Source organism: Hippocampus bargibanti, linkage group LG01 (assembly GCF_051943395.1).
Source record: "Hippocampus bargibanti isolate YZ-2025 linkage group LG01, ASM5194339v1, whole genome shotgun sequence".
In the NCBI taxonomy this organism is placed as follows: domain Eukaryota; kingdom Metazoa; phylum Chordata; class Actinopteri; order Syngnathiformes; family Syngnathidae; genus Hippocampus; species Hippocampus bargibanti.
The window spans coordinates 9,443,518-9,467,862 of record NC_142734.1 but is presented as its reverse complement, the minus strand read 5'-3'; the positions used below and the strand labels follow the sequence as shown (position 1 = coordinate 9,467,862).

General features: G+C 42.1%; 1 protein-coding gene across 2 annotated transcripts in view; it reads left to right on the top strand.

Moving 5' to 3' along the window:
• LOC148903009 (cadherin-4-like) overlaps positions 1–24,345 on the top strand; it is a 234,644-nt gene that overhangs the window by 87,418 nt on the left and 122,881 nt on the right. Inside the window, exon 3 of one of the 2 annotated variants that reach the window (XM_088994753.1) lies at positions 3,277–3,300. The exons of the other annotated variant lie outside the window; for it this stretch is intronic. Within the exon in view, the coding sequence (XP_088850879.1) occupies positions 3,277–3,300 (24 nt within the window). The remainder of the gene's footprint in view (positions 1–3,276; positions 3,301–24,345) is intronic. 2 annotated transcript variants of the gene reach the window in all.

Genomic DNA, 24,345 nt, shown 5'->3' with positions numbered 1-24,345 from the left:
CGGTGTAAACTATCTTTGGTTCAACGGGTCCCTCATGAATAAACTTGATGCTTTTTACAGTGTCTTTCCAAAATAAAAAAATGAGAGCTGCTGGCTTTATGGAAGTGCCAAGAAGGATTTTTCATTTGGGACCTTCCTGATTCACTGCAACAGTTTGCCCGTGGTTGTCAGTCAGCGTTAATTTGGGCCGGCGGTGCTTCGAACATTTGATTATCCAACCAATGAAATCACATATTCTAATGCATTAGAACCAAACCTATGTAATTAGTCATTAGTCATCATTCACTTAATTAGATATCATGTTGGTCTTATTGCTGTTCTACAAAGACACAAAACAGTCAGGGTATTTGTTTCCCCTCTTAGTTTTCAAATTAGGTAAAAACTTTTCCATCTTGAGGCTTGCTGAAACGTTGTTTGGCTTGCATGCATCCTTTGGGATGTGGAAACCTGTGCTGGCATATGGCCTACTTTACACAATACTCCAAGTCACGAGGATCCCGCCGTGGGCACGCAGGCAAATCAGGACGTCACTCACACATTCACTTCAAATTAGGCTCTAGTCTAAAGCCATTCACTTAATGTTGCTGCTATATCTGTGAAGTGTGGCGCCTTCACTATGACGCGACACGCTGGAACGATGAGAAGGAAGTGCTTTGAGGGCATGGCAATGACTTTGACAGTTCTTCACATTTTTTTTTCTTCCTCACAAAAGGGGCAAACTATCCAAGATTTGGCCTTGTCTGACATGTTGAACCAGAGTTTCTTGCTCCCGATGGTGTACCAGGTGGTTTACGAGACCCTTGGCTTACGAACTTTTCGGTTTACGAATGTTACATTTATGATAAATTTGACCTTGGCATACGAACTTTACCTTGGCGTACAAACTTTTTTCCGTACACGGAGGTGCCTCAATGAGTGATGTGTCGTTCGTGAACGCGCCCGTTCTTCTAACAACAAAATGTCAGCCGACTGTTTTTGTCCTCTATTTCCCGCTGTCTGGGAACCAATTAGGTTTATAAGCCAAGGTATCACTGTACTTTATCAAATAAGAAATCCTTTATTTGGCTCACAATGGAGACATTTACAGGAGCAAAAATGTGAAATGGAGAAGTAGAAGAAAAAATAGTACATTAACAACAAAATATTAAATATAAATACTGGTACAATCATATTAAACATGGATGTGTTATCAAGACTACTGAAGCCATTCCCAGCTATGGGAGTCAGGGTGTAACCCGAACTCAACAGGTGTGTTACACATTTAGTTACACTCCTCTGCCATATTCAATATTTTAAGGGTGGTGAATTGGCCAAAGTACATTGCAGCCTAGGGACAATAAAACGTTTTTATTTGGGTGATAAGGATCGCTTTAAGGACAACCGACACCTCCCGACAAGTTGCGTCCATAATTTGTAAAATCACTTCAAATGACTTCTACTGAGCGCATTTTACAAAGATTCCACCGCATATAGCTATATTTTATGTTTAAGACTCGCACTGAATATTCAGGAAGTCTTGTTTTCGAGTTGATGATGTCACATTCGGAACGCCCCTGGCCGACAAAGCGACACCCAATGCATTTTGGGCCCTTTTTTTCCTCTGAAAATGTGTTGATCCTCTGAACAGTGTTGATCGCGAAATTAGAAGGAAAACTACATGAATAACGCGATGGTGAATCGTTGTGTGTCGAGCCAAGACTACCAATTGTGGTCAAACGCATAATGGTGTTAAGTTGACACAAATTCCCAGCAGACAAATCAGCCCATTTCCAACGGAGCTTGGGCGCCATCTTGTGCATTTTCTGGGGCGCTACATTGGAGTCCAGACGGCTCGAATTGATACGGAAGGACTTCTTTAATCGATTGTAAACATTTATGCTTTCCTCTTCAGAAGTATTTGAATCATATTCATAACTGGATGAGTAACAAGAAAGCATCTTCGCCGAATCTGAACTCTCTGAAGCCATTGTTTTGATTCTCGAGTAGGGCAGTTAAAGACGGCATATACTGGCGTGACGTCACGAACAAGGGGGCAGGACTTTCTGAATCTCGCCATTTCTGAGCTCATTTTGTGGCAATTTTGGGACACGGTAAGTCATTTTTATTGGTGTTTTGCATTTGACTAAAAATATCAGTCTGCGTGTTTTGGGTATTTTAGATGCTATAAAACGTTTTTCTGATGTCAGATAGGAATCAGTTGTCCTTTACTTTTCTGTGACTAACAAGTCCACATTTTTCAAACGGAGATGCAACTCAAGTTTTCCAATGCATTTTTACTTTTTGTTGTTTGCTGTGACTCCAAATCACCCTGAATTTTGCTCTAATGTGGGTTTTCTTGTGTCTATGACTGCTGAGACTAATAATAATTATTTTTATAATCATATGAACTCATTTACTCACCACCTCAAAAGGACGGTCCAATTCCACAAAAGTCAGCATTGAGAAGCACACTGGCGCAATGGACGGCATCATTATGGGAGCTAAAGTTCTAACTGGATTATCCCCTGCTTGTATTCCAAAAATACATCAAAATGTACTGCAGCACGACTGCGTTCATGCCTCTGGTTCTTTGTCTGCAAAGCATGAAGGGAAATGTTTCAGTGTTGTTTGAATCGTCAATTACCCAGATACAAACGTTCTGTTTATTTTTGCACATTACAGCATCAGACTCAGAAAATCTGAGTCAGAAAACCTTTATTCGGCCTACAATGGGGAAATTTGCAATCATTGACCAAGTTTCCGTCCACAGGCACAAATGTAAAAAGACCTATCTGAAACAGTATGTAACATGTAATGTTCAGCTCATAATGTTTTTTTTTTCTTCAAAAACACAAAGAAAGCTCTGTAGTGTTAAAAAAAACTACAGAAGTGGTGCATTATTGTCTGCCCAGGAGAGCATCCTGTGGGCAGCGAATGAATTGTAGGCCTTAAAAAGAGTCAAAAAGCTTTTCCGAAAGGATTTGATTTGCTCTGTCTCAGTGCTCTTCACCAGTGTCCAAGGATGCTCAGCATGAATTGTTTAGGAGATATGCAGGGGTCTGGCCACTCTCACCTCTGTACATAATTCTGCTCTTCCACGTTTGTTCACATCCTCCACCTGGTTGCTTCCTCCTGAATATAGAAAAGCTGTTTATTGTTTTCCTGTGGATAGCCCGCACCTTCTTTGTAGCATTATTATTTTGGGATGTGTATTCAGGTCTTTGTATTCAGACTGTATTTTGTGCATACACTATCATCGCATGATTGATTCACGTGTGTTCTCTCCTTTTTCTGCAGGCGCCAGTGTGTCATCGCAGACAGGTAAGATGGCCCATACAGTAGTTACCTATTCTGTTGTGCTTTGAATGTGATATGGCTGTATGTCTCAATATGTATGAGAGAACCAATCCACTAAAACTGGAAAGGGAAGGATGATGCAAATTCCATCCACTTTTGATGACAAGAAAAAAATAACAAATAGAAAACATGTTTTATTAGGACTCCTATTATTGTTTTTCTATCCCCACAATGTGACAAGATGCAGCATGTAAACACCTACAAATACTTTCATGATCACAACATTAAACTGGTCTCTGAATTTCCCTTATTATTCACAAGGCAGTTGCGATCAAATTTCTGCATTTCCCTTTTTACCACGCAAATCTGCTGATCTGAAATGTCTCTGGTTTCCACTTCAAGATGCAGAAGTAAAAAATGCTGTTGATAGCTGCATGAGGTTTCAGCACGTTTATTTATTTTTTTATTTTTAAATCATTCAGTTCAGGTCTGCTTCTCTGTGACCCCAGTCACCACTCCCAGTCCCCACCTTCTCCTCCATACACACAGACACTCACAGACCTGTGATTCACATATAGTATATGTAATGACAGGCAGTATACGACATTGTCACACAAGCTTATAAAGGTAAGTGATTTCATCCAGCCAGATGAAACTTGAAGGACTGGAATGTCATACATCATCTCGCCAAGACTGTACTCATATATATTACTGAATGAGAAGAAAATAACTAATCATGACACATCATGAAAATATGACAATAAATGAGTGCACACTTACATTGTCTTCTGTCCTTCCATATCTAGCTTGACCGCCGTTGTCGATTGAGTAGGTTCAACTTGCCTGAAATAACATCCAAAATATATACAAACACTCAAAGCCTTGCTTTAATATTGTTGAGATGAAAAATATTGTGTTTGTGTCCATACATGACTGACCCGACAGACGTGACTTTGACTGCAACCGTCTTGGCTGAAATGACAAGGCTCCTCGGGGAAAAGAGTTTTGACAACAACAAATAGATCTGACAAGACTCTCTGTGCATATAAATTTTATATCTGCCTAAGCATGAATGATGGATATAGTATAACATGTGTGCCCACTGACTACTCAATGCATCTCTATTAATCTATTTGGATGTGAGCTTGTGATAAATGTTTGAAGTCCGTATTGCCACTCTTTCCTTCACTGAAATTTCTGCCGATATTAAACGTTGAGACCCCAATACCAGTATGGTATTCACACTAAAACAGTTTACACAAATCCAACAATGAGGTGTGTGTTCTGGTTAGTTACCCAGCTCAGTCCATTTTTTTCTGTATTGTGTTAGCATGAACACTCATTCCTGTTAATCTCAAGACTCTGGGGTATCATTGCTATACGATCAGCATTTGTTGCTGTAACGCACTATTGGTTGTTGAATGTTCAACACTATTGTAAATGTTACTTTAATTGTGTGTAGTGTGGACACATATCGGCACTTTTTCGGTGTTAAAATTAATAGCCTGTGGTGTTGAATTAACACCAACAGATTTGCACTAACCTTTCCATTTCCTCTGTCGAAATGATGACTAATCAAGAGGTTGTTATAACATGACCCTTTTTGTTAGTTTTGCAGCATCCTTGCGTTGTGTCCCTTCACCTTGAATTCCCTCACCAACTGCAGTGTACACTATCCCTCGCTCTCTGCCACACGAAGCATATTTATAGCACCTGTGCTCCAAAAACATTCTCTCACTGAGACATCCCACTAATTTCATTTTGAAAATGCCAGCAATAAATTTGTCAAATGGACTGAATCGAATCGGAGTCACACGCTTAGCCATCCGTCACACGCTGTCCCCTCGGGGGGCTGTGGGCGTAGTTAAGCCAGCCAAAAGGCTCTGCCAGCAGCAGGAGAAGACATAGTGTTCAGAGTTCTTGGTGAGAAGAAAACCAAATTAATGCACGAGAGGACGAGCATCAGCGTGTGTGTGCTCAAATGCATATGCATGCGTTAACGCGAGCAGCCGCGTGGCCGCCAGTGTGTTCATAGAGGTCAGTGTTAATGCGCTAACATGCTCTTGATGGAATGTCAGTAAACCACTTGGAATGTTGATGTGCTTGAAGAATAATTGATTAACCACAATCCAAGTTGATTGATTGTTTTCTTCCAAATCTCTCTCAAGCCGTCTGCTACCCTGAAGCGCTATCTGCTCTCCTGCCTCAGGTTCACACGCTCTATGCCCTGCCATTCCCCTCCCGTTTCTCACTTTCTCATCCTCCGTATTCTTGTCTGACACCTTTGGCTCACGTTCTAAATGCCTTTGTCTCTGTGCTCCTTTAGTTTCAGTCACCTTTGTATCCACCTATCTTTTGCTTCTCTCCGCGTCACATTTATCAGCGTGCAGGTTAAGCCTGGCATGAGTGAGGGTAAAGCAGCTTTGTGCTAACAGGGTTAATGAAGTCAGGCCACATCATTGCTCTAGCGGAAATCAACAGCCCTACTCTGTCATGCCTGTCGACATTGAAAGATCACACAAAATGTGCCACAAAATTGTAAAAACAAGTTACTTACTTAGATATATCTCCAGTCTTTACAACCTCACAATATTCATGTGTGTACTGTGATACAAAATGGTATCAGACTATGAGCAAGACAACCTCCCCTCTACAATAAATAGCAAAGTGACAAGAGGAATATACCACAATATGACATGTTCTTTGAACAAGCAGAGTAGATGTTACAAAACGAGCTCAACATCAGATTTCTTTGCTATTTCCCCGATGAACTTTTTTCCAACAATTCTGCAACATTTCCTTAAGATGTAAGCGAGTAAATAAATCAGAGAGCCCTCTTGAAGTATCTACAATTGTCTCTCATCAATGAAATGAATTCACCCTGACATACGCTTCAGATAAATAAGAAAGTTCACACCTGTGGATAACTTGAGTTTCCATTGACCTACATGCACGTCCTCTGAATGTGGGAGGAAGCCACAGCATGGGGAGAAATCCTCACATGCATGGGGAGAACATGCTGCACAGCCAGCCCGGTAGATAGATTAGAACCACAAACCACAGAACTGTGAAGCAGAAGTGGCAACAAGTAGTCCACTGTGTTGACCGTTTTAGGTCAATCTTTATCCAGTGTTCCCCATCCAGGTCTGCTCTTACACCGAGGGGTATAAAAGCACATTCATGGAAATGTAAAATACTTATTTCTTAAGTGCTAAGTAAATATTGTCAGTCATTTCGAAAGCCTGTCCATAAAATTGTACCTTTGTTCTCCAACTTGTTTCCCTGAGGAGACAATAACCAGTGGTGCAGCTCTGCCAAAATTAATAGGCAATAAATAAAAACAGCTATGTGGCAGTGCCAATGTCAGTGTGATTAAAGAGCAGATGACTGATGAAAAGTCAGTAAAACTGCTCCATTGGTTTTTTTGTTTAGCGCTCGCTGACAGTAGTCTCCATACGCTGAGTCTGATAACAGTGCAGATGCCCCCCACACCCCGAATCTGGGAATTTGGGGGCCTAAGCACATTGGGAATTGTCCAATCTGGGCTACTCGGATTGTGGTAGCTACCTGTGGTCACATACTATTATTAACAGGCCACAACACACTTTTGATCATTTTTCCTCACATGGATCAACACCTTCAGTACCTTGCCATGTCTTTACACTATCAATTAATACTGAATGTGCTGTATGTATGGTGTGTATGGGTTTGTATGTTGTTCGAACATTTGATTGTTCTACAGTATACTGTTATGAGTCTTTTATTCATGTATCCCTACATTTTCTTATCCACTTATTAACATGGGAGACATTGCCTGCATGTTGGAGCCTATCCCAGCTGTCTTCGGGCAATACTTGAGAAACCCCACGTGGGCACAGGGAGCGTGCAATCTCCATACTGGAAAGCTGTGGGCGGAATCAAACCCTGCACTACTGCACTTCGAGGCGGATGTGCTTACCAGTCATTCACCGTCTCATCAATATTGAGTTTCATATGCTGCAAGTATTCAAGTTAACAGTTGAAAGACGACATGATCTGCACATTTCAATAGTTGTTCTTTTGGTACAGATAAGATGAAATATAGCCCCCCACCCAAAATAAAAATATTGGGTTCAAGAAATGACACACACACTTTCTCAACATCCTGGCTAAGAAGGGGTGGTTTGAGATGGGTCTCAGTTTGTTAATGACAGTTTATAAAGAACTATTCCTTTTCAATTACGTGTCATGGAGAAAATTAGACAACAATGGATCAGTCTACAATGTCTCTTTGGAGATGTCGTTTTTTTCCCCGAATTAAGGATTTGAAAACGGAGGATCGGGATTTACCCATTTACAATGATTAACATGCTGTTGAAGTACAGATCAGGGACAGATTCCACAAACTCACATGTTAGCATTTTGTATCAAGTGCGGAGACTAAAGACACGCATGAGAGATGAGAATAACAACCTTGGATTTGAAATGCTACACAACTTTCCATTTCGCTTGTTTACTCTGGAGTGGCACATTGCACCCAAGAAGCGAGGGAGGTCCAGATGATATATCCTCAGTTAATTCTTTGCGCACAAACCCCGATCAGCAATTAATAATTCATGTGGAAATATTTGAAGAGTAAACTACACAGACCATTAAAATCTAGACGGGCAGAATAGCGCGAGGGCATGAATACAATACTCATCTTAACACCACATACAGAAGGCCATCGTCACGACAGAAAGATGTTTGTGGTCTCCATGGAAATTTGATGCTCATTAGGAGAAAGTAGAATTTACGCACTGCTATTGCCACTATCACCTGGCACATTACCATAGAATTGATGCTAAAGATAACCATGGCGGGAGGTGATTAGAGTGACAGCTGGTGCGAAGATGTGTTGCATGTGTTTGACTGATCTTTTGTCAGGGCTGTTGCTGTGCTCTTCAGACATCTCAGACTTGCCTTCTCATGTAGCTGATAAATGCTGAAAGCTTCAATATGAAAAATGATCATACTCCCTAGGTCAACACATCCCAGTCCTGGGACCCTTAAAATTATTTATTTATTTTGAAACTAGCCCAATATTTTGTGTTACCTGTAAGATGAGTTTGCTTGCTTTGCTTGTCCTCATTCAAAATATCTGCAATATTAAACCGGAGCAATGTTTGAAAATGAATGTTTTAATGGTTGTACACTAATATATTTTTTTCCTTGTCGGGACCTTGAACCAAAGTAAATCTCTCGTTATTCACAAAGTTGTGAACATTTTTGTAAGAGACCGATGGTGTTACTACAGTGTTACAAATATAGAATGTGGGAAGATATCAGAATACCTCAACACAAGCAGGCTGAGAACATACAAACTCCACACAGGAAGCCCGGAATCAAACACTGAACCTCTGCGCTGTGAGGCCGATGCCCAAATGTGTTGTTTTCCAACATAATTTGCTTTATGTCTTGATCGTTGGTCCACATCTTTCCAACATTATGGATTTTATTTTCTTAGTGAAGGAAGAAGTAGGAAAAATAATGTTAGAGGGCATCTTATATTTCTGAGCGTCTATTTCTGTGTTCTTGACACGTTAAGATGTAGATGGATATGGATGTGCCGTCCAGCATTTTTAGTGATGGTGTTGCTGTTCACATCCATCGGGCATTTTTCATCGATGCTTCCAACCAGAGGAAGGCAATTAGTGGCACCGGGTGGCGTCTCGGGACCTGAAAAGCTCTAAGAAATAGTACAGAGGTGAAACACAAGGATTAGACTGTCTCCATCCTCATGCAGCTCTGCACTGCCTGCAGGCAGGCAGGATAAGAAGATTTTGGGAAAAGGACTGGATGTTTTTATCCCATTAAACGAGTGTTATCGGTTTTCCTGGGGCACTAAGGTTTGAGGTATAATGGATTTGTTGTGTCTCCATCAATGTCTTTTATGGTAGTCATATTTGTCGTAAGTACAGCAGTCAATTCCAGCCAGATAAACTAGCCTCAGGTGACTGCTATCAGAGTCCTGTTTCCCCAAGTCTGACTCAAGCTAACTTGCTTTTAAAGGGGTGTTCATTTGTTTGTTGTATGATGTGACAAATAAATATATACATTTCCTTTTCCATCATATTACAAAACGTCTGTGTAAGCTCTCAGTCGTACAGGAGTGGTCCATCGATGAGAAGGTTTCTTCAGCCGTCATCTGTACAAATTTGAAGGTTTCGGACGTTTCGCCTCCTATCCAAGAGGCTTCGTCAGCGAACTAAAGTCTGACTGGTCGTATCGGCCCTACTTATATATCCTTAATGTCCAGACATGGCGGCGCCGGACACAGCTATGATAGGTCCCTACTCTCAGGTTGGGGGGAGCAGAGGACCACTCCCTGTGGCCCCACTGATTGTTCCTACATTCCTGACTCCATATTTCAAAACATATTTTAACGCTGAAGTTTTCACCACATATGGCGATGACAACACACGGCTTCACGGAGAAATTAGCTCCAAGTGACTGGCTCAGTGTAGTCATGAGCATGAACACAAAATACTTTTCTCAAAAAATTAGCTAGACCACAGTTAGCCCAAATGGACAATTGCAATGTTGTCCGTGAAGATTATTTGGGGTCTTTACATGGCCACTTGCAACTTTTACTCCGGTGTAACACGAAGGGTAGCCCCCATGGAGCATTCACAGAGAGTGAATGCTCCATGGGGGGTAAATTTAACCCTGCTCAGGAAGTAGTTTAAAAATGTAGGCGGGAGTAAATGCTTGTTTGCGGGGCAGTACCGATCTAGAATGGGACTCTGCAGGTTAAGACCCGCTATGCGTGAGAAGATTTGATTACATACAGCATTTCGTGCTCTGTCGTACATCCTTTTACAATGTCTGATGGATCACAGCATTTATTTGTCTGGAGAAGTATAAACCATGGTTTTTCGATATGTCACAAACAAGGAGGAGGACATGAAGTGTGCTTCTACTTTTATTATTGCATGGCCGCAGAAACTGGCGTGTGAATGCAAATGGACCTGCACCGGGCTTAACACACTTCTCTTTAGTAAGCACCTTTTTACATATGAACGTTGCACAAAATTTACACCGGTGTAAGTTATATTGCAACAAAATACATTGGTGCACCATTGATACAAATGTATTCCATGTGAACACACCTAATGTCATCCATTGTTGTGTCAACCTTCCATGTCAGGGACACATTACCATCCTTTAGGGCTTTCCTATAGAATGGAGGCCTGTTAAAAACAAGACACCAAATACATGAACTTGTGCTTACTCCTGGCTACCAGCCCTGCTTTCTCTCACCCCATGCCATGGGGATCACAGCCGTGGAAACTGAATCTTATGCAGAGTGTCGACACTCGCTAAGTAATGACTCGTTGCTCTGGCTCAGATAAATGGCTCCATTCATTCTTGTGGCTGCTTTTTTTCTTCCCATGAAAGACTTCAAGGAGGAGCAACAAGAACCAAGGCTCCCTCGGTGGGGTTTGGCGGAATGACACCTCAAATCCCACTGTTCAAACAGAGCATGCACAGGTTACCTCCTTTCCCTCAATCATCTATCATTTGCGATAAGTACAATTCATTTTTCAACGACTTTTGGAAAAATCATTATCATGCTATGGATTTTCCTTTTGTATTCTTTATAATTTTGTTGTAACGAGTGGGATAGTGTGTTAAATTTAATTGGCTTTTTGAGCGTGATTCTTCCTTTTCCGCCCTTACCGACGTTGTGATTCTAGCTCTTTCGTAAATTATTGCGGCAACTCAAAGAGATTTGTTATTTGGGTGCGCATGTGATGTTTCATGGACAAACATTCGAGTGGAAAGTGACCACGTTGGTTCATTGAGGCCATAAACTATTCTTCATTTTCTTTCGGCTTGTTCTGAATTCAAAAAATGATACCCCCACCACTCCTACCCCAGGTAACCACAGTATTTTTTCCATTTAATACCTCTGCCCCCTTCACTCTTAACTTGCCAAGATGTATAGCTCTTGAGGTTAATTAAGGGTATTGCAGATAATCTAATCCAAATCTCTCCATGTAAGAGAATGAGTATGAGCATACTTTTCTAGCCTCTGTTCTAAGCCATTTATGTCATCCTGGATCATTACTTGATTTCCTGTTCATTCTTCCCATGCCCATCTACCGTGTCCTGTTTTTCCGAGTTAGCTGCACTGGGACCATCAAGTCCCTGTGCACTAGGAGACACCGTTACATGTCGCGATCAACAGTACTCACGGGTAATGTGTAGATCATTCGTCCTCTGGACAGGTATGTAATCGAGGCAGGAGAACCACAGAGAAGAGAAACGGTGGGAAATCTCTTGGGGGATGAAAATCAATTTCATTGGGACTCGCCGGAGCAAAGAAGCAGAACCACTCACTGTCTTTCTTCGAGCCACTCTTCTTTTCAACAGCTTTTCTTTTTATCCTTGTCTTCTTCTCTCTAGTTCTTGCTCTGTCTTAATTCTTGTTCCACCATTAGATTCTGCACTAACTGCTAGCTCATGTTCATGAACGAAAGCAGCATCAGAATAATCCCGATGCAAATGAGACAAGTTTTTAAGACAATATCTTTACGTTTTTTTCTGTAAGGAAACTCATTCGTTATGGTGCAGCCCAAAGCAGAAATCAGGTCTGCAAATTCTCGTTAGAAATGTAAGGGATTAACACTTGCTGTATTTCTCTTTATGGCGGCGAGATGATTTGTCAATGAAGTTCTGTTACAGTTCAGAAGCTGTTTGCGCTTGGTCCTGTACCTTATTTGCAAAGAAGAGAGGCCAATAAGTGATAAGACAGGCGCCTATATTTCAGAATCAGAATCAGAATCAGAATCAGAATCATCTTTATTGCCAAGTATGTAGAACACACAAGGAATTTGTTTCCGGTAGAACACGCTGCACTAGTGGCACTAAAGTGGCACTATACAGTTCCATTTTATTTTATAGGGTATATTTGAAGTAACTCAATGTGCTTCATATAATTAAAAGTACAACATTTAAAAACATCTACAAACTACTACAAACTACTACTATTTAACTATAGCTAACTAAAATTCTCAAAAGAACGAACAGTGCAAGAAAACAATTTTGCAAATCAAGATTTTAGAAATGCTCTGAGACCGTGTGGTAGAAAAAAAAACAGTTCCTGCCACCTGCTTTTGACAGCATTTACACTTGGGGTTCACTTTACTTCTTTTGGCAGCTTGTTCCATTTGTGTGGAGAACAATATCTCAAATGCTGCTTGACCAAGTTTGCTTTGAAACCTGAGCTCCACTAATTGACTTGAATAAGCTGACCTCAGAGCCTCTGGAGTTTACTTTCAAAGAGCCTTTGTTAAATGTATTCATAAGCTAAACCAGACACTGATTCATAGACCAGAAGCAGAACTTCAGAATCTATTCTCCAGCTGACTTAAAGCAAGTGTCAAACATTTAGGACTACATTCATATGTTCTGGTGAGAAATTGAGCTGTGGCATTCTGAATGAGCCACAGCTGAACTTTTCTTTCGAGTGCAAAGGGCTCTCCTGCATAAAAATTACCATTCAAGGACAGAAAGTTTCTCTTTCACTTCCATGCCTTTCATTGGTGCCTGTTTCATCGTACCTTGATGTTTTTGTTGTGGAGCAAATCCTATTTCCGTTCTTTGATTACGTTCATGCCTCTTCTGTTTTTCTAATTATGTATCTAAAGAGTTTGATGTTTCTCTTTATTTGTAAGTAGGTTCGTTGTCAGATCTCCCAGGCAGGTGACGCGCAGAGCTTGATCGTGGCGTAGAGTTGAGCAAGTTGTGCCGTGATGTCCGTCCGACGCCCGGCATGAGCCGGGCGTGAGTCCGAGATGAGTCTGATATGATTCTGCCCCGTGGTTCGCCCAATCTCTCTGTCCCGCGACAGCTCCTTTTATACCATTTTCAAGCGTGTGCTATGCGTCAGGGTGAGACGCACATCAAGGAGATCAAGGAATTGAAATACATGAAAGGGTTGAAAGGCGCACTTCAAAAGCATACACACGTGTGACGCCACAGGGCTCCCCTCCTGGATCAGAAGTCGGTGAAAGCGATGAAGGAAAAACAAAAGTCATTCTGCGACATGGTGAGCCCAGGCAAGATGATGGTCACCGGGCATGGCAGGCGTCGGTGGGGTGGTTGCCGAGGAAGTTTCGTGGTGCTTGAAGTCGTTGTACGCGAGCACGGCAAAGAGTGCTCTACGACTGCCAGTTTGAGTCTGTGAATCATTGCCTTCCCCTGACAAGCTGCACAAGATGGAAACTTTCCTCGCGGCCGTCGAGTCGATGCCGGAAGGTCTTCTCACCGTGAGTTGTTCGGCTGGGATCGGTCAAGTCGGAGAATCGATGAGGGATTGTGAGGACGAAGGTGCGTGGGGTTGGCCATGCTACCGGGCACGGACAGGCCGGTCATCGGCGACGGTGGCGATGATCGCGCTGCCATGGCGCTCTGCAGGAAGCTGAGGAAGAACGCTGACGTTGGCGGCCGAGTCGGCCATGAAGCGTCTTCCCGAAGTCCGATCGTGGACATAAGGGATGTCCGACGATGTCCGATCGTGGACATATACGATGTAGCTAGTTGCAGAGTCGCCAGGCGAATTGGACGATGTTGGCCATCAGGGTGCGGCAGGTTTCACGGTGGGGTCGGGGCGCCCACGGGTGGTGGCGGCCCATTGGGAGCTCGGCTTGAGGGGTCTTGCTGTGAAGATGCCGGGTTCATGGCCGGCTGGGAAATCTGTGTCTTTCCATTTGGAGAGTTGATTGGGCTGAGGAGGACGGAAAAAAAATCCTCCTGGCTGGCTCGCCAATAAAGAGTTTGATGGTTCTCTTTATTTGTAAGTAGGTTCGTTGTCAGATCTCCCAGGCAGGTGATGCGCAGAGCTTGATTGCGGCGTGGAGTCGAGCAAGTCGTGCTGTGAGACTCCGTGCGATGCTGAGCAGGTCTCTGCGAGCTGTGTCTCTTTGAGGCTGTGAGTCCGAGATGAGTCTGAGATGATTCTTCCCCATGGTTCGCCCCATCTCTCTGTCCCGCGACAGCTCCTTTTATACCATTTTCAAGCGTGTGCTATGCGTCAGGGTGAGACGCACATCAAGGAGATCAAGGAATTGAAAGACATGAAAGGGTTGAAAGGCGCACTTCAAAATCATACACACGTGTGACGCCACATATCTATTTGTCGCTTTATCGTCCATATCTCTAAACCAATGTCTAGGTTTTTTCCCCGGGAAGGAAGTGAGAGCCTGTATGTGGACGATACCTTTGTCATAATTAATAAACAAGAAATTCAATCCTTCACAGATCACCTCAACTCGGTAGACATCAACATTAAATTTACTCGTGAGGACATTAAAGTGAACCAACTAGCCTTCTTGGATTGTAAAGTAATTATAAAAGAGGACAGAGCGCTAAAAACAGAAGTCTTTAGGAAGGCTACGCACACTGACCAATACTTACTTTTCGATTATAACCACCCTTTACAACACAAACTAGGAGTTATCAGAACCCTCCAGCATAAGGCTAAACTAATATCAACAAGCGTCGAAGGTAGAGAAAAGGAGTCTAAACATATCAGAAGTGCACTCACTAACTGTAGGTACCCTCACTGGTCATTTAACAAATGTCAGAAAGAAAGAATAGGGGATGAAACCAAAAAAACACCTTAAGGCAAAAATTAGTGCATCCAAAAGATAGGCTACCAAATGAAAAACAAAGTAATGTAGTTTATTCAATACGTTGTAGGAATGAAAATTGTAAAGAGCAGTACATTGGGGAGACTAAACAAATTCTCAAAAAAAAAGACTTTATGAACATTGCAAGGATTATACTAGCGGGCCTCAATCGGCAGTAAATGGTGTTCGTCCTCTTTGAAGAGAGATGACCATCTTCACTGTGATTGTGTACACATTTACTAGGGGGCAGGGTGGGTTCGGAGGTGGCTGATGAGGCCAATCCGAGCCCAGAAAGTCCTTGGGCAGTGAGGACAGGACAGCAGAGCTGAGGCCTGAGCTGGAGGGTTGGAGCAACTGGCCTTGCATGCTGCTCGCTTGGTCTTGGCAGTCTGCGAACGCTGTTGCTCATATGCTGCCGCTCCTGTGTGAATTGATCCACGCCAGGCTGTCCGATTCTTTGAGAGTGTCTCCCATGAGTTGTAGTCCAATCCGAAGTCCTTCATTGATGGTTTGAGTGTGTCCTTGAAGCGTTTGTTTTGACCACCCTCCGAGCGCACTCCAGTTTGTAGTTCTCCATAAAGAAGACACTTGGGTAGTCGATCGTTTGACATCCTGCTGACATGGCCAGCCCAGCGAAGTTGTGACTTCCGGAGCATAGTGAAGACCCTGGACATTCCTGTTCGTTGGAGAATCTCTGTGTCCGGCACTTTGTCCTGCCATTTCACTTTCAGTAGTTTTCGAAGGGAGTTGAGATGGAAATGATTGAGTTTTTTTGCGTGCCTCTGGTAGACAGTCCAGGTCTCGCTGGCATACAGTAGGGTGGTAAGCACAATGGCGTTGTATACTTGCAGCTTCGTTGCGAGACACAGACCTTTGCGCTCCCACACAGATGAACGCAGCCGGCCAAAAGCCACACTGACCTTGGCAATCCTGGCGACGGTCTCGTCGTCGATGTTCACGCTGCGAGACAGCGTGCTGCCAAGGTACGTGAACTTGTCTACAGCTGCCAGTTCCTGTCCACTCACAATCACCGTGGATTCACGGTACTGTTTCCCTGGAGCGGGTTGGTACATCACTTCAGTTTTCTTGGTGCTGTTCATCAGCCCAAAGTTATTGCAGGCAGTGGAAAAAAGGTCCATGGAGCGCTGCATGTCTTCCGGGCTGCAGGCGTTGAGGGCACAGTCGTCAGCGAACAGGAATTCACGAATCTTGTCAAAGTGGACCTTGGTCTTAGCCTGGATGCGTCGCAAGTTGAACAGCTTGCCATCTGTTCTGTATCTGATGTTGATGCCTGGGTCGGAGTCCTGGAAGGCGTACGTCAGCATGGCAGAAAACATCATGCTGAAGAGTGTTGGAGCCAGTACACAGCCTTGTTTCACTCCGTTGGTCACTGGGACGGGAGTGGATGATTCTCCGTTGTCGAAGACTTGTGCCTGCATGCCGTCGTGGAAGTACCGAAACATTGAAATGAATCTATCAGGGCATCCAAACTTACTCATGATGCTCCAGAGGCCGCTGCGGCTGACAGTATCGAATGCTTTTGTCAGGTGCACAAAGGTGGTGTACAGGTCCACATTCTGTTCCTGACACTTCTCTTGCAGATGGCGTGCGGCGAACACCTTGTCGATGGTTCCACGCTCTTTTCGGAAGCCACACTGGCTTTCTGGCAGCAGGCCACTCTCCAAGTGTTCGAGGAGGCGGTTTAGAAGGATCCTTGCAAGGACTTTTCCAGCTATGCAGAGAAGTGATATTCCTCTGTGGTTGTCACACGCCTGTCTGTTGCCTTTCCGCTTGTAGAGGTGGACCACGGTGGCATCTTTGAAGTCTTGAGGGACAATTGGCAGTAAATATTCACCTAAAAGCTAGCAACCACTCATTTGACGACAATGAGGTTAAAATCTTAGCGAAAGAACATAGATGGTTTGAAAGGGGAGTAAAAGAAGTGATTTTCATACAACAGCTAAATCCTTCTTTAAACCGATATGGTGAGGTTCAATTTGGATTGTTCGTACAACAGCCTACTTAGGCAAAATAGGAATAGGACTACTGATGATGTGATACTGGTGGAAGTGGGCCATTCAGGCCAGTCATTAGTCAGACAATAGGAACAATCAGTGGAGTGGCAGGGAGTAGTCCTCTGCTCCCCCCAACCTGAGAACAGAGACCTATCATAGAGTCCGGCACTGCCATGTCTGGACAGTAGGGATATATATAGGGCCTCAACTACCAGTAGGACTTTAGTTTACTGACGAAGTTTCTTGGATAAGAAGCAAAACGCCCGACACCTTCAAAGAAGTACAGATGACGGCTGAAGAAACCTTTTCATCAATAAGGAGGCATCTTGCTTCCTGTCTACGAAAGATGTTGAATAATGGCCACGGCAAACTGTATCTATTAATAAAAAGTCAAACATATATTCACGTAATTAGGAGTTGTTTCTGATGGTTTCGTAAGAGAAAAAAAGTAAATTAGGATGAAGTTTATCAGCAGGAAAATGTAAGCGATGGTGAAAGTAAAATTCCTGTGCAATTGATGCATACTTTATGCTGCACCCCTTTAACTGGCACAATTAATATCTGTTCAAATTTTCATTTCTATTTATTAAAACTTGAACCTTTTGTCTAAGGCCTAATGTGAGAAGCATTAGGAATCTCAAGGGCAGTGTGCTATATAAAGCCTCAAATATAAATAGTTCATGCTCTACTATTTCATCAAAGAGCTCTCAGAGAATCGCTGAAGAGGTAATAGCTCAAAAGTCGATTATTAGGATGAATTTAAAGCAATCACAATCCATAGTTGTGTCATACACATCTCCTGTTCATTTGTACAAAGTCCCCAACCCGCCTGCTCATTATAACTTGTGCAGCTTGTCAGGGGAAGGCAATGATTCACAGACTAAGTTGGTTGAGTCGAAAGAGTAAACAGTGTGGAGGAAGAATGGGTGGAATCCTCATGTGCGCAGCAGCTTAATTTGTCTGTTTATATCATTAAATTCCGAACCTTCTGTTTGATAATCTGTGGGAAGCCCCCCAAATGCTGAACTGAGAAATATTTTTGAGATTCTCCACCCAGGCCTCCTCGCTTATAAGAATTAATTATGGCTCAAAGTTCCAACACTTGGTTTCTCACATTGGGTTATCTAGAGTTGAAACTCTGTAGGTTTGCAGAAGGGTTGAAAGAAATATTTAGTGGTCATCATCATCATCCGGCTCAGATGTCTTCTTACATCCTGCAAAGTCATGATTCTAAAAACAAATATGAAGGAAGTACAAAAAGCATGCATTACATTTGAAACGACTCAAAATGGTGTTGCACTAGCACGAGAAGGGCTGTGGAGTAACACTTATTAAGGAAAATTTAGCCCCAATCAATAAAGACGAGTAAAAGCCTCTCTTGAGTACTGACCAAAAAAGGTGGCTGAATATCTGGCAAATGGTGTGCTCTTTGAACATCAATCCTAACATGCATCCATCCATCCATCCACACATTCATTTTTTTACTGCATAGATGACCATTTACATACTGACACTGAATGCAGCCTAAACTCTGACTGCTTGTCACGCGGGTGTTAAATATATACTGTATGTATGTCTATATACACATGAGATGGATTCAAATGCAGTCGAACATTTTGTACCCACATTGGTTTAACAGTTGCTTCAACTGAAAAAAAAATGGAATGAAATTATTCGTTATCAATTATTTATTATGTGTAATATATCTTTTTATGAATTGATGCATTTCATGAACAAATGTTACCCACAATCTAATTTAGATGGCAAGCGTCCAATAAGACAAAAAGCACTGAATACAGATGCATTCAAACACGCAATATATTGAGAGAGATCCCGAATAATGGATAACAGAAAACAATTGGATAAACAGCATTAAAGCAGTCTGTCCTCCGACGTACACTTATCTGAAGACAGGACAGACACTATAATACAGACATTAATTTCTATACATGTGATGCTTGCATCTGTCCGATGTGTCAAAACCTGATCGAAAAGATGATTGATGAACTCACAATTGCATTTCCATACTAGTCCTCCATCACCCCCTTTTTTTATTTACATTGCTGGGGACCTCCATCTCCACCTCGCGGCCTCAGATGGAGAGCCTGAAATGTAGCTTGTATAATTAAATATTAACAGCCTGCTGATGAGGGAATTTAGAGCAAGGGTGGGAAGAGGGGGACACTGCTGAGTCCTGTGCCCTACTTCTTGCTGTTAATGTCCGGTGGGAATTATTCATCACCTAACCTGCAGTGGCACCCGACAAGGCACACAGGGTGGCAGAGAGCTGTGCCAAAGTGACACAGTGGGAGGCAGCCTGGGTCGGTCAACATAAATAGCAAACTTTTTTTGTCGGGGAGGTCACAGGGGTGCTGTTTATTATTAATTATCCTGTCAGATGCTGCTCATATCATTTTGGATAATCACTCTAAAAGTAAACTTTTCCTAAAGTGAAAATGCGACATGGATGAACGTCTCTTGTATTGAATCAAAGAAACGGGGGTAACATTTGTTCCCCACCCAAATCACAGCATGTCTGCCTCTTCAATATTTTATAATTTAATCATGAATAACACAAAAATTATTATTTGATGCCACAGCATGATTAAACAGCATTTTTTTCTTTTTACAAGACAACGCTAATTTTCATTCTTGTAGCTATTTATCATATTCGTCTGCAGCTTGCTCACAGCTTAATGTTCACTAATGGCAGAGGAAAATGTGTAAACCCTCCTGAGGGACAGTACTTGTTCCAGTTTAGGTGTTTGTTGAGACATAATCAGGCACAAATCCTTATAATCTCAACAATTAACGAAGGATTAGCAATATCTCTGGAATCCTTATCTTTTTTCTTTGCAGTCATCGATATTGTAAGTGGAAGATGTAGCCTATGTTTGGCTCTGCTTTGTGTGTCAGTGTAATGGCACAATCTCTCCCTTTCATTGTCACTTTGGACCACTCAGAGTTGAAGAGCTCTTTTCCCCAGTGTTTGATATATAGTCAGGTCTTTGTTTATGTGTACATGCATTTTCCTCTGCAAGCCTGCACCCCAGTTATGTCTGAAAGTAAACATGGTCAGTGATCCCCACCAGGACGCCTTGGTTGCTCTCTGCGAGACGTCCGTGTTGAGAATGAGTGCATCGTGCCGCTTTAGAAGGCCGTGCAGCAATTACAGCTCTGGTGTGTGTCAGCTCCAGTAAATAAGCTCTCTGCAGCCTCTAGGCGTGTTGCGCTGGGAAGAGAACCGAGAACAAAGTCCAACTTCAGCCGCTCATGGAATTCAAATGGATGAACACCCGCTAACTTTAACCCTCTCTTCCACTTCTTCTTGGCGGAATCACAGAGCTCCATGGAGGGTGTGTGGGAGGTGGCCAGTGGCTACGTGTTTATTCATGTGGACTGTGTGATCTTCCATCTGGTTGTTACCACCCAGTGAGGCTAATGGTCCCAATGTTTCCTGCATCTCTAGCAGCATGAGCATGACTAACCAATCTACAGCACAGGCAACATGGATTTTTTTTATGTATTTGTTTTTTTTCTGGGGGGGGGGCTTCCTATCTCTTTGTTCCTATCATTCAAAATAGTCTTAAGCATCATTTGTCATTTTGGTCACGATCAGTGTTTTAATCTCACTTGTTGGGTAATGATGTCAAAATTGTATTTCAAATTTGAAAAATAGACATTCTTCTTAACAGAAGGGTGGAAAACTGTATAATAAACATTTTTGACTCAGCTATGTCATTTGAATGCACCACAGTTGTTCAAACATCAAAGTCGTACGACATTAAAGTCTTCTTTAAAGATGACGATATTTTCTTAGATATTCGGGGAGATTGATTGAAATAAAGATACCGATAATAATGTTTAATTTACGTGGGACAATTGAGCACCAAAGTCCATTGCTGGATGAGTTAGCTACTAATTATTCTCTCGAAATAGCAACCAAGACCTTTCCATGATTCCACAGTAGTTCAATGACTCTGCAGTCCACTTGGACAACATAACCAAATCAAAAAAACATTTCACATGTTCCACATTTCTTGGCAGTGCCTGATGGGGGTGAGGAAATACACTTATGATAACAGTTTATTCAATGTTTCACCATGCGTATATGATTTTTTTGTCTCCCCCCATTGTATGAGGATTCATATGTGATGCACAACAGGTAATTATGCTTCACTCGACCCCCTACCAGAAGAACCAGCAATTCACTTCACCCCTACACACCAAACTGCTAAAAGTGTATGATGTGCCCCCCAAAGCCCAGTTATGTCTCAATTATATTTCATTTTCACCTGGTAATTCGTCATTGTAAAAGTTTGTTTTCTAAAAGTCTGGAGGAAAATTGTTGAACTGGAGAAAGAAAAGACGGGAAGAAAAATATTGCAGAAGGGAAGAGAAAGCTAAATGATTTCCCCTGCTACCACTCTGGCTTTAATGAGTAAACATAATAATAATTCCCCCTATTGCTGTTTGGGGTTTGTGGCTGTCTCTGTCACCCTCTCTATTAGAATTAAATGCACAACCACAGACTTCATGAACTTACCATATGCCGACAACAATATTAAGACAAGGGTTTATGTCTCATGTCCCAGTTTGACTGATGCCACTACGATGCAATTTTCCAAGTACACAATGTGAACCCAATGCAACTTTATTTTAAAATGGAGGAGTATCTCTTAACAGTTCACTGTTCAAGACGGGATTGCCTCACTAGGTTTAGCAATTTGCATTAAACGATGCACTGCAAGTCAAGGAGAATTCAAGTCTTTTAGAATGAAAGTCTGGTTTAAAAGACAACCGACGTCTCCGGACAAGTTGTGTCCATAATTTGTAAAAGGGCTTCAAATGACTTCTACTGAGCGTATTTTACAAAGATTCCACCGCATATAGCTATATTTTACGTTTTAAGACTCGTGCTGAATATTCCGGAAGTCTTGTTTTTGAGTTGGTGACGAGTCCGTACGTGACGTCACTGAAGGAACGCCCCTGACCGAAAAAAAGGACTCATTGTAGCAGTCATTCCATCACGTCAATGCTTATATCTATCGGTATCGGATATATCGATAGTCCCGGTTATATCGATACTGTTTCTATGCACGCACGGAGAAAATTACATGCAAACAGGGTCTGATATATCGATAGTCCCGGTTATATCGATATTTTTTCGGACTCCCTTGAATATCGATATAACGAGACTTTACTGTATATATATATATATATATATATATATATATATATATATATATATATATATATATATATATATATATATATATATATATATATACAATAAAGTCTCGTTATATCGATATCGGTTATATCGATAGTACCGCTTATTACGATACTATTTTCATTTCCCTTGCACGTTTCTAGTCTTTTTATGTATAATTAGTACCGTTTAGTACGATACCCGGTCATTACGATAATCCGGTTATTACGGTGCTCCTTTTCATCCCCCGCCGGCCATTTTTGTTGTTTATATCGATATATCCGTCGCGCCATTGGTCAACTTGGTCACGTGTCTTGTTACGTGAGCCGCCATCGGTCGCGCCATTGGCCGACTTGGTCACATGAGCCGCCATCGGTCGCGCTATTGGTCGACTTGGCCGTGTGACTTTGTCACGTGACACGCCATCGGTCGCGCCATTGGTCAACTTGGTCACGTGTCTTGGTTACGTGTCACGCCATCAGTCGCGCCATTGGTCGACTTGGTCAGGTGACTTGGTTACGTGCCCAGCACCCGTGTAGCAGAGCCATTTTCATTTTCAGACGCTAGCTCGTGTGTAGCAGACGAGATTGAAGTGTTTGTGTTAAAAGGTAAAAATGGGAAGCAGAAGAAGATTGATGACTTTTTTAAATTGTATACATAATACATTAAGATGTAAGCGTTGCAGTTTCCCTGTTGTGTTATGTACATGCCCACTGTACTGTATATGAATGCAATCGTTTTTTGCAACAATGTTTCTTGTTTTGTCTGCTGAAGCGCGATGATTTTGATAATTATTAACATTCCATACTGTGTATTAAAGGACAGCCGATGTCACTTTTTATTCAAATGCAAATAAAAATGACTTCACGCCAAGACGTCTTGCATTGCTTGTGAATCCAAACAATGGCTTCAGATTCGGATAATATGCTTTCTTGTTACACATCCAGTTATGAATATGTTTCAAATACACTGTAGTTCTGAAGATTAAAGCATACATGTTTACAATCATTAAAGAATTATATGTGCCATTTTGAGGCAACATTGGGGAAACATCTCCAAAAAAAAAGGGAGCTAATGGCCAGCTCCGTTTCTTATATGGCGCTTGGCTGCCCTCTTTTGGCGGCTTTTGTTTAATGCAGTTCGGCGCAGGATCGGATATATCGATAGTCCCGGTTATATCGATATTTTTTCGGACTCCCTTGAATATCGATATAACGAGACTTTACTGTATATATATATATATATATATATATATATATATATATATATATATATATATATATATATATATAAATAAAAAAAAATCCTCGTCTCACCCACCATGGGTGGTGTCTGTCCCCATTTCAGCTCGGGTCCTCTACCAGAGGCCAGGAAGCTTGAGGGTTCTGCGCAGTATCCGTGCTGTTCCCAGCACTGCGCTTTTCTGGACCGAGATATCCGATGTTGTTCCCGGGATCTGTTGCAACCACTCGTCGAGTTTGGGGGTCACTGCCCCGAGTGCTCCAACCACCACAGGCACGACTGTCACCTTTACCTTCCAGGCTCTCTCCAGCTCCTCTCTGAGCCCTTGGTATTTCTCGATTTTCTCATATATATATATATATATATATATATATATATATATATATATATAGGCAATTTAATTTGATGAGGCAATTTAATTTAATATATGAGGCAATTTTTTTTTCCAAAATGGAACTGTATAGTGCCACTTAGCAGTTTTTTTTTTTTTTTTTTTTTGACGACGATACTAGTGCAGCGTGTTCTACCGGAAACAAATTCCTTGTATGTTCTACATACTTGGCAATAAAGATGATTCTGATTCTGATTCTGATTTAATTTCTTGTGAAATCTGAATTACTGTGGTGGCTATTTTTCAAAGCCGGTGTAATATGCTTAGCTCCTTAAATTCCCGCCTCTCCCTAGGTGACTGCCACGCCCCTTTCATGACATTGGCTTCAAGCCAGCTGCTCTGCATACGATGCATGATAGTTGGTGACATCTTTGTTACTGGCACATTTGCTTCGGTTTTTAATTGGTGGCAATGTTAAGACAGTGTTGGCCAGGATTTACAGGGAAAAAATGAGTTGTGCCTTGACAGGGTCAACGGTGTTGTTTATTCTTCCTCTCCTGCTTAGATTTCCTCCGACCGCTTTGCTCCCAACTCCCCTTCATGTTTCACTCA